Raw genomic sequence first — 12,091 nt, forward strand, 5'->3', positions numbered from 1 at the left:
GTGACCCTGGGCAAGTCACTTGACCCCCATTGCCTAGCCCTTACCACTCTTCTCCCTTGGAGTCAATAAACAGTGCTGACTCCAAGACGGAAGGTAAGGGTTAAAAAAAAAAGTCAAGTATGTATTTTAAAATATTTTCACAATTTATATTTCAAAATAATTTAAAGGTCAAATATATGTTATTGTTAAAGGGTCTTTCAAAAGACCTTATCTCTTTGGAATGAGGAGGCTTTTCCCAAGGATCATGAATAGTAGTTACCTTCTTTGGGAGTACACAGAGATAAGAGAATAATGAGGAATTAAGAGCTGGTAATATCAGAAAATGGATAGGCTGAATAAATGAATAAATTAAAGAAAACAATGGTTGTTTTCCTCATGCTATTCAAGAGATAAAAATCCAGAATGTATATTAAAAAAATAAAGTCAGTGTTAGGTGGTAATTTTAGTGATGATCCTATGGAAAAATTAAAGAATGTGTACAGAAGATAAAACTGATATACTATTTAAATAAATAAATAAATAAATACTATTTAAATATATCACTACCTTTTCAGATGTTTCCAATTGGGATTCTTCCAGTATGTCTCAGAAAAGTGCAAGTTTTATGGATTTAAATTTTGATTGGAATTATCCTCACAAATCAATACCATTGACAAAAAATGAGTCAGAATCCACAGTGTTTGGAGAAGTTCCTTTAAGAGAAGGTGAAATAACTGTAGCTGTACCAGAAATAGCCTGGTCCTGGATTTAGGGTTGTGATTCCAGTAGGAAAAAAAAAAAAACAATCTCCCAGATGCATTGTGAACCACAGTTCCCTCTAAAAAAAAGAAGGAAGCAAGAAAGATAATGAAAAGCATATAGAGTTAGCATTCTGAATTTTCCATAGGGGTAGATTATTTGCTCAATTTATTACATTCCAATCTTTATTTTTATGAGTAAGCAAAATAAATGATTAAGTCATGCAATAGAAAATTCACTACCTGTTTTTACTCCTCTCATGCAACCTAGAAGTTAGGAGGTTGTGTTTTTTCTTTATTTTTTTATTTTCCTCTCCAATCGGTGTAATATATGTGAAAGGGGGTAGTTTAGCACTATGCTCTGAATTGGCCTTCACCCGTCTAAATAACTGATTTCCAACATCATGCTTTTTTCTTAACATTTAAAATCCTGAATCCATTAGATATTTAATCCATCTAAAATCCATATGTACTGATTCTTCTTTTTAAAAAAAAATCATTTTGGATTCTGTTTTAGCTCTCTTCCCCAAGCTAAATCTAATCAATTTAATGTTCCCCAAGTATTAGATTACATAGTTAGCTGATGCTCCCTAGTAATTGCTTCTTTCACATTATTGTTTTGAATGGAATGCAATTACCATATGGAGTAATGTCTTCTTAATAATATTATTAGAATATCCATTAATTAATATAATTATGTTAAATTCAGGTTTAACTGTATATGTTGGTTTTGTTCTATAAAACATTTATTTGACTTGTGGTATATTCGTTCATCTCAAAATCTATAGAAAGTCTCTTAACCTTTTCCCCTCTGTGAGTTTCTTTCCATGTTAGCCTCTAGCTTTGAGGTAACAAAGTTTCACACTGAATTTCAAATTAGCTGCTGGGGTATTATCTGAATATTTTGCTTTCATATTTTCTTGGCTTATCCGAGGAGCTTGTATAGGTTACATTTACCTTTATTGCTCCATGTAACATGGCTCCAAGGAAGAACACTTTCTTTGCTACTTCTTTTGAGTCAGCTCTGGCTAGTAGCTTCACATACTCAGATTTAGGTTTCTGTTCTCTCTGTGTTTTGAAATAATCAGTCTGATTGTGTCCTTTTAAAATTCATTTTGTACTATAACTGATTAAGTCATAATTTGTTGTCTCCAAATTTCATTCAGAAATTCATCTGGTTGTTAAGTATAGAAATCCATTCCTCTTGTTAATTGCTTTTCTGTTCTTGTGAAAGGAAACCTTTTACCCTTGAATGAGGCAGGTGGACATCATGAGGTCTGGTCTAATATCTTTATACCACCAAGTTATCCTTCAGGAATTTCTGGTTGATATTCCAAAGAAGTCTAGTCCACTATCTATGACTCAATCAATAAACATTTCTTAGTTACAGGAGGGAAAGAAGGGGTTGTTTCTAGTCCCTCCGTTTCCAATTCTAATCAGTTATGTTGTCTACACTCCCATTATGTGGCCACTCTGTAACCAATCACCTTTTTGCCCTTATCCACCCAACTCTATTCTTTGTCCTCTTGTACTTCCCAAAACTATATGAAGAATAAGCCCTTCCTCATGATATTTGCTCAACAAGAAAAGCAATTGATCCAATTTATTGGTTACTGCTATCCTAACTAATAAATTGATCATACTCACATAATTCTACTTCAGCGTATCTTTAATCTTTTTCTTTGTTTTTCTTAAAAAAAATTTCTTCCATCTTATAATCAATACGATATGTTGGTCCTAGAGCAGAAAAGAAGTAAAAGCTAGGCAAGGGGGGTTAGTTTAGTGTCTTGCCCAGGATTACAAAGCTAAGAAATATCTAAGGCCAAATTTGGATCCAGGACCTCCCTTCTTCAGGCCTTGCTCTTTATTCATCTAGCTGCCCCCTTTAATTTCCAAAAATAAGTTTCAATTAGATCAAATATGTAAAACATTCTTAAAAGTTTCCTGTGATTTGGTATGTAAGGAGCATCTCACAAAAAAGTCAAAATGTAGTAGGAGATTGAGATGATAGAATAACTAGGTAGATGTGGAATTAGTAAAATTTAAGTATTTTATATCTTGTTAAAAATAATTACTCTAGATAAATTGTAGCTGTAATAATTACCATTACTGTTATTGGGGGGATTTCTTTGAAATAGGAAAATTAATTCTAAATAAAACAAAATTTTACTTTGATATCCATTTAGATGTAACAGAAAAAATGGATTTTAAAGGATCATCAGAAGAAAACCAGGAACATTTTTATAAAAGTCATCAGGAACAGGTATGTTAAAATAATATTGCCTCTGATTTTTCTTTCTGAAAGAGTTGGCCTCTGCTTGAAGTTTCCCGGGCAGGACTAGTTCAGTAGCACTGGTTAGAGCACCTGAGGTCAGAGAATTAACATGGGCCCCAGAGAATACATCAAACGGGGGGGAGGAGGGATATAAAATCAGTATAACTAAATATGGCCTGGGAAAAGACAAGTTTGAAAAAATCCTCATATCTAAGATAATATACCCCAATATTACAGGAACCCTGGGAGTTGAGCAAATAGATAGTAATTAAATCAATTGACCTAGCCACTAAAATTAAAAAAAAAAGTTAGCTGAAGAAGAAAGAACCCAACTAATGATAAGCTACGATGGGGACAGAGAAGCTCATGACTCAGATTCAGAGGACAATGAAGTAAAATACCTACTTCAAAAAGGGCAATAGCAACAAAAAACAAGACAATAAAAGGCCACAAGCCCCAAAAGAACTTTCAGAAATGCTTAGAAAAGACCTCAAAAAGTAAAGGAGATAGGCTGAGGAAAAAAGTAGAAAAAAATAAGAAAATCAATAAAATTGTGAAAGAAAGGTCACCCAAATACAAAAGAGATCTATAATCTCATGGAAGGAATCTATTAAGAACTAGAATTTGACAAGGGAAGCTAATGATCTCCTAAAATGGCAAACCTTATAGAGACAGTGTTGGGCCCTGCCCCAAGCCTACCCCCCCCCACATAATGCAGTGCCTGTGCCCCAGAGACCAATCACTGTGCCCCTCCCCTTACCCCACTACGACATCCCCCTCCCTTACCCCAGACAGAGGAAAGAGGAAGCACTACCATTAGACTTCTGGGCAGAAGGACAAGTGATGAGGCACATGTGGGAATGGGGAGGAGAGTGGCTTCAGCACTCTGCTCCCCTCTAGCTCCTCTCACCTCCCAACTATGTTATATTCTGTGAGCTATTCTCCCTTCAAACCTAGCTCCTCTCCAACCTCTCCATGGAAATCACTTTCACAACAAAAGCCTGAAGTCTGTGCTGTACCCTCAAGTCACCTATGAACCACCTCCCCCCTCTAGCACCTTACCCCAGATAGGGGATGGAAGAAGCTGTTAAATTTATTTGTGGTTGGACTCTGAATATTTAATTTTATGGTCAACAGGGATTTAATTTCTAAATTCCAAAATGAATTACTAAAGTAAATGGGAATTTATGGTAGTTTATTTACAATACAGGGAAGATATTAAGGAAGAGAGAAAAGGGGGAGAGAGAGAGATAGAGCTCTGACTTCCTCTGATACCAGTTAGAAATTCTAAGCCCCCGCCAGGGGTAAAAAGAGTCTCATGACAATGGGCCTTTCCTGGAGGCTTCATGCCTCCAGAAAGGCAGAGTCACTAAGTCAACCTTTCAACTCACCAACAGTGACTGTCTAAAAGGAAAGCAGTCTGAGGTCTCCTGCATGAGCTCATCCAGGGTGGAATTCCTCTTCCAGTTCCTCCTCAAGTATCTGTCCTCCAGTCCAAGTCCCAGTCAGAGTTCTTCCCTCTCCCCTTCCATGGTCCTCTTTTTAAAGATATTTTTCTCCTGGGTCACCTCCCCTAAATTTCAAATCTACCAATCACAACGGACCTTCTGCTCTAGGACTGTCCAGAAGGCAATTAGTTGATTACCCATTATTGCACACATTGGTCACAGACCTCCCACCTCATTATTAAGTGGGAGATTTACACCCTTGGTGATCAGATCTAACATAGGCATATCTTCCCTCTCAACTTCAAGTACTGTGCTTACATTTCTGGGGATTAAATCAACAGATAGACAGAGGATTACAATTCAATTTTCACAATCAAGGAAGAGCCAAGTACCTTCATTGTTACAATCGGGGGAAAGCTAAATTCAGTCTTCACAAATCTCTCCAATTAGACTGCTGGGCAGAGAAGAGGGTAAAATGAGGAATACCTTAGGTTCATGGAGAAGAGGAGGGGGACAGTTTCACACAAGTCCCTTTGGCTTTCTAGAAGGAACTTTGGTGGGAGACTGTAGGCATGCCCACAGAGAGGGCTCTGCGTGCCCTCCCTGGCACTCATGCCTAGGTTCACCATCACAGTTCTAAGACAACAAGAAATAATAAAACAAATTCAAAATAATAAGATGATAGATGAGACTATGAAACTTATAGTCACAAAAACAACTGACCTAGGAGATAGATCAGTTAAAGACAATATAAGAATAGTTGGACTCTCAGAAAGCTACAATTAAAAAAAATGTTTAGACACCTTGCCCAAAGAATCATCAAGGAAAACTGCCCAGAAATTCTGGTATCAGAGGGTAAAATGGGAATGGAAAGAATCTACTAATCACTACATTAAAGAGACCTAAAGATGAAAATGCACAGGGACATCATTGCTACATTGCATAATGCAACAATCAACAAGAAAAAAAATTAAATACTGTGAATTGTAAAGATAATTTTAGTGTTGTGACTTGAAATCTAGATTTAAATGGCCACCAAATAAAATTCCCAAGTCAATCTGGAAATTATGGAGATTTTAATTAATATAGAGAGAAGGAATTAAGGGGAAAAGAGAGAGAGAGAGAAAAAGAGAGAAAGAGAGAATTAATTTAAACTGCTCTGGCTGAGGCTGAGCCAGGCAGTAGTTAAAGGCCTTGGCCAAAGTGGCCTCCCTGAGCCTAAAGGTAAGGAAGTCAGTCTTATCACTCACCAGGAGACTGTCTCCAAGCTGGGTTCCAGTCCTCCACTGAACTCAGTCTCCCGAACTGAGTTCTGAATTGCCTCAACTGACTTTTTACCCCTTCCTTTTAAAGAAATTTTCTCTTATGTCACCTCCCCTAAATTTTCATGTCTAGCAATCCCAGTTGACACTTTTTTCCAGGACTGCCCACTCTTAGTTCTCACCACTCTTTAGTTCTCACCTTTTCTGATTAGATTATATCGTCTGAGTACTTCACACTTCTTTGTTAAGCTTTGCCTTTTGTGAGTTACTTGACCTTTTTGTAATTAATTTAACCTTTACAGGTACTTAACACCTTTTTGTATTAGATCTAAAAATAGACTTAGTTTAAGGTTCTAGCTTCACTATAAGGTATGAGTTAAATACCTTCATTGTTCAATCAGAAGTTTACAACTTTATCTTCCCCTTAAGTATGTCTAAGTATGGATAGAGTAATGTAAAGTTCCCAATACAGTCCTGATCTTGTTAAACCAAGTATCTCCATTGTTACAATAAGGAAATAGCTAAATCAAATCTTCTAAAGTACAATATGAGTAGTTTTTAAGATTCACAGAATCTATAGTCAAAATAATACAAGGCTTAGCCACAACATTAAAAGAATGTAGCACTTAGAACAAAATTTCATGAAGCAAAAGAACTATGGGCTTACAACTGTAAGGAATTAAATTAAGGGCTTCACTAAATATGTAAGAATTCTAAAATAATATGGTGCTCATATAACTCAAGTCAAAATGACTTTTAATAGCTTTTACTTACAAAAAGGGTGGAAAGAGTGAAAGTAAAGAAATATATACATGTAATGATGAAAGACTAATCATATGCAACTCAAAAGGTCAATATTTTTTATTCTTTAAGGGAAACATGCTATTTAGGGCACCTAGGAATGCCATTATTTCCTGAGTATTTTGAAAGGGGTGTGTAACAGTGGAAAACTTGAGGTCAAGGTGAATGTGATGGAATGAGTCAAAATGATAATGAAGCAGAGCAGGAGGAGGTAACATGGAATGGCTATTTCATATGGAAGAGCAACGAATGGGGGAACTGTCATAGAAAGGGGTGGGGAGTAAGATGTAGAGGGTGGATAGTGCTAAAACCCAAGTCTGTCAGTTCTGGGATAAAGAGAGTACAGCATACACAAGAAATGTAAAAACTTTCTAAATGTACAGAGAAGATGGAAAGGGGAGGGGATAAGGGAGAGACTAGGATAGGATAAGGGAAGGATATAGGAAGGGAAAACCCTTTAAAGGACTGGGGGACTCCGAGAAGAAAGAAGAGAGCAAGGGGATAAGAAAAGGGAAAGGATACTGAGAATGGAGTATAAATCAAGAAATAAGAGTAAGGTGTGAGTATAAGGGAGGAGGAGGGACTCTGAATAAAATAAGAAAAAAAGGGAAAGGAATAGAAGTATAAACAGTGAAGAAAATCATTGAAAGAAAATACACAACTACTTATGACATTGAATGTGAATGGGATGAGTTCATCCATTAAATGAAAACAAATAGAATGGATCAAAAATAAAAACTTGACAACATATTGTTTACAAGAAATACACTTAAAAATGAGAAACAGATTGAGTAAAAAGAAAGGGCTGGCGCAGAATGTACTATGATTAGCAAATACAAAGAAAGCTGGAGTAGCAATCATGATCTCTGACAAGGTTAAAGCTACAATAGTTATAATAAAAAAACAGAAAATATTATGTGAAAATGTAGCATAGATAATGAAGGATTGTCCCTTTTAAGTCTATACACAACAAATGTTATGGCATCCAAAGTTTTAAAGGAAAAATAAGTTAGAAATAGATAACAAAAAAAAAATAATAGTGGGGGCCTTAAGTCCTTGGAACTAGATAAATTTAATAAAAATAAATAAAAAGTCCAAAGGGATATAAAGAGTCATAGATTAGTTAAATATGATATAGGGAGGGAACTAAAGGGAAACAGAAAGAGGTAAATGACACCTTTGCAAAACTTGACCATATATTAGGGCACAGAAATATAATAATTAAATGTAGAAAAGCAGAAATATTAAAATGTAAACTTCTGAGGCCATAATGTAATAAAGTTGTACATAATATATAATAATGAAATATAAACAAGTTATGAATACAGTTTAAAACCTAGAAAAAGAACTAATTTTAAATCCCCAACAAAACACTGAATTAGAAATTCCAAAAAATTAAGGTGAGATCAATAAAATTGAGTATAAGAAAACCACTGAATTAATACATAAATATGGGAATTGGTTTTATGAAAAAAATTAACAAACAAAATGAACCTTTAGTTTATTAAAAAACTAAGAAAAGAAAACAAAATAATTTGTATTAAACATGAAAAGGGTGAATATACCACTAATGATGATGAAATTAAAGCAATTCTTAGGAGTTGTTTTGCTCAATAATTTGAAAACAAATTTAACTATGAAAAATAATAGAATAATACTTACAAAAAATAAACTGCCTAGATTATCAGAGCAAGAAATAGAATAGTTAAATCAACTTATTTTAGAAAAAGAAATAAAAGAAGCCATAAATGAACTTCCAAAGAAAAAAAGCATCAGACCCACATGGATTTACAAATGAATTCTACCAAATATTTAATGATCAACTAATCCCAATATTAAACAAATTATTTGAAATAACAGATAACGAAGGAGTTCTACCAAATCTCTCTTATGAAATAAATATACAAAACAGAAAAAGAAAATGGTAAATCAATCTCAATAATGAATGTGGATGCAAATATCCTAAACAAAATATTAGCTAATAGAATACATGTCAGAAAAATACACTATGACCAAATATGATTTATATCAGCAATGCAGGGATTGTTTACTGTAAGGAAAATTACCAACATAATTGATAATATCAATGGGAAAAATTATAAAGAAGATGATTGTATTATTAGATGCAGAAAAGACCTATATTTCTGCTCTTAATGAAACATAGTAAACTAAATAAAATCTTTATAACAATACCTGTAAGGGTTAAATTAGAAGTTTTGACAAAATAAGAGAGCAACTTTTAATAAATTAAGTTTTAATGAGAATATAGTAGAGTTGTAAATTGATATTATCCCTTTAAGCCAGAAAAAGAAAACATAGCAGTTTTTAACAATGAACAACTTAATCTGATTAAAATAGAGATAGTAAAAGAATATAGTAAAATGAATATAGTAAAGGAGAGAAATATAGGAAAAAGGTAGAGAAAGAACATTCCCTAATTTCTATACTAGTTATCCTATAACTACCTATAATTACTATCTAAGGCTGCCTATATCTACCTATAACTGCCTATTACTACCACTAATAACAACCACTCCACAAAGTTCCAAACTAATCCAGCCCAATTAAAACCAACCCAATCAGTGTTTAATCCAACCTCAATTACGTCTGTCAATGAAGACCAGACACCTTCCAAAAAAGTTCAATAAAGAAAAAACCTAACGGCCCAAACCAAAAGCCAAAACCCCCACAGCCAAAAAGTCCTCTCAGTAACCTCAGGCCTACTTTTATATTCCAGCAACTAAAAACCAACCACCAACCCACACCACCAGCAACCAACTGCCAACGACTAACTCACCCAGCAGCCAACTTCCCCACAACTGCCAGCCCTAATTGTCTACAACTGACAGCCCTAACTGTCAGCAATTGACAGACCAAGTAACTGATGCTGGCCCCCTTTTATCCCCTTCTTCTACCTCACTATCAGTCTCTATGGTTCCTCTCTTCTATCTCTACGGTTTCTACTTCCTGTCACAGAGGACTGGTTAATCCCTATACATCTCTATGGTAAGAAGACCCTCAGGTCCCCCGTTAAATTAAAAAAAAAAGGAATAAAGAATTACTTTTTACAAGCCTAAAGAAAATAAGAGCACAGGCCCAAGAAGAATGTAATGACCTTAGATACTCTTTTATACAAGTCCCTGTAATATTTTATATTAAACAGAATTTTGTTTTCTTTGGACATTTTTATTAGGCAAGTATAAAATGTTAAGGCTTAAAATATTGAAAATGAAAGCCAGCATTAGGAAATTGCTAAGAAATACAACTGATTAGAATAATATTTTGTTATCTGCTATGTTCATCTATATTGATTTTACTAAATATTAGATATTTTATACATATTATATACATAATATATATATTTATATAAATATTTTACTAAATATTTACTAAAATATTAGACTTTATTCAATTTATTTTCATTTTAAAATGAAATAACATTTATTTTTGCTAATTAAATAATGTTTCCCAAAAGGATTAATATAGTATTTATTCATCCTACAACTAATAACTGAATCTTAAACCTAGATTTTCTGACTACAAGTCCAATGTTCCTCCTCTTGGATTTAGTTATTTTTAAAGCATTTTTATTTGCTATAGATATTTGTCATTTTAGCACATCTATATAATATAAAATTTCAGTAAAAATGGGAAAAATCATGGTAAAAAGTCACTTCTGATGTTCATTGAGCTGTTGACTGGCTTAAGAGTATATCAAATGAGCACAACTCACTTAATCACTGGCTTTTAGGTTTCAGAAGTGACATTGGGAGTCATCCAGTGAAACACCATTATCATATGGAGGAGAATAGTTTAGGCTAAGAGAGGTTAAATCACATGACCAAAATCTGAATTTATTGGTACATACTCATGGCTTCATTATCATCATACTTTTTAAATAAAACTCTACAGAACAGAGTACAGTGAATGGAGAGCCAAACCTCATTCATTTAGACCCAAGTTCTAGTCTTCCTTCTGACCCATACTAGCTCTGTTATTCTGGGCAAGTCAATTTAACCTAGCAGGTAACTTTGATATTACAAGCTGGGGTTGGAGAGCATTTATGGAGGGAATTTCCTCATTTGGAATTTCCTACATCAATAAAATCACAGGTCCAGTCCAAAAAGAAATAATAGAAACTTACATAATATAGAAGTCAAATTGCAAAAATACTTTATAGAATATTATCTTACTGGATTCTGCTCCTGGTTCATAAAACAGTATGATTTTGATTAAATTACTTAATATTTTTGTGTTTCAAGATCCTCATCCATAAAATAATAACTTAGACTACTAGTTCTTTTAACTCTAAAAAGATACTTCAGTGAATGTTGAAATATTATAATAGGATTAAACAAGTTTTAGGGAAGAAACATAGAAGGAACATTTAAATATTTTTATTTTATTAAACAAGGAAAGGGAAGGTAAAAAGGGATAGGTCTCAATTCTTTTACCCTCTAAATAGACACACTATCTAACTTACTCTATATTAAACCCTAAGTTATATAAAGGCAAATTAAACAGGGGACCAGTATCTTACAGAGTCTCTGGGGAGCCAAAATAGGAATCTCAGGTGAAATGTCCACAGATGGTAATTCTCCAAATTGAAGTCAGCTCCTCAATTCCTGACCAGAAGATGACTGAAGAATAACTTCTCACCACAGCCAAAAGATATTCACAGGCTAATATCTTGGTAAATGAGCTTCTGGAAGATGCAGCCACACATCTCTCTCCTTTCCTCTCCCAGGTCCAGAGTAACAGTTTTTTTCCAACTGAATCTCAGGGATTCTAACTCAACCGGGCTCAGAAGATTCTGGTCTCGTGTCCCTGTCCATCATTCTTATGTCCTAAGTCTTAATTTCCTATTGCACAGTGAACAGCACTGATTTTCCAGAATGTAGCAGACAAAATGCCTAAATCCCATTCTGCTCAATTTCCTTTGACACGAATGTTGATCCACTCTTTCTGTGACCTCCTTTAGTGTCTTATACTCTCTGAACTTGAAAGTCAGGAATGAGAAATGGAATATGGGATGGGAAACACTTAGCATTTGGTGGAAAATAAGGAAATATAATTATTTCGATCCTTGGCTTTGTATAATCTGTTTGATGTGGAATCAAGGGAGAAAGTGAGAAAATGAATCTGAATGTGTGATTGTATATCTTTGCTTCTATCTGATTATTAAAGGGGAAAATGACAAAAACATGAAAAAGGGATAAGAAAAAAGAATGAGGTAGGAATCAAGCCACTGTTTTTAAAGTGGAACAAATTTTTCTCTTCTCAAATAAAATTTCTAAAAAATTTACTGAAGTTTTTCTTTTCAAAATTTAAAAAAAGAGAGAGAGAATTACACAGATACTTGGTTGTATATTTCAGAACATAAGAGGTACCAAGGTGTAATGGATAGTGAGCCAGGAAGAGCTAGTTTGTCTTGCTTCTGACATAAGTCAATCATTTAGCATATCAGTATTCTAGGCGACTGTAATGATGTAAATTGATACTGTATCTGTTGGACCAGTTATTGATCCTGAGTAGACAGTTGCCTATCAGCTGGTATTGGTTGAGGTT

At 34.2% G+C, this 12,091-nt stretch overlaps 1 protein-coding gene across 1 annotated transcript in view; it reads left to right on the top strand.

Moving 5' to 3' along the window:
• Window positions 1–12,091, top strand: part of LOC100014454 (ankyrin repeat domain-containing protein 26) — a 113,978-nt gene that overhangs the window by 50,887 nt on the left and 51,000 nt on the right. The window contains exons 19-20 of the mRNA XM_056799585.1: window positions 555–704; window positions 2,924–3,000. Coding sequence (XP_056655563.1) covers window positions 555–704; window positions 2,924–3,000 — 227 coding nt within the window. The remainder of the gene's footprint in view (window positions 1–554; window positions 705–2,923; window positions 3,001–12,091) is intronic.

The sequence above is a fragment of the Monodelphis domestica genome, chromosome 5 (assembly GCF_027887165.1).
Source record: "Monodelphis domestica isolate mMonDom1 chromosome 5, mMonDom1.pri, whole genome shotgun sequence".
NCBI lineage: Eukaryota > Metazoa > Chordata > Mammalia > Didelphimorphia > Didelphidae > Monodelphis > Monodelphis domestica.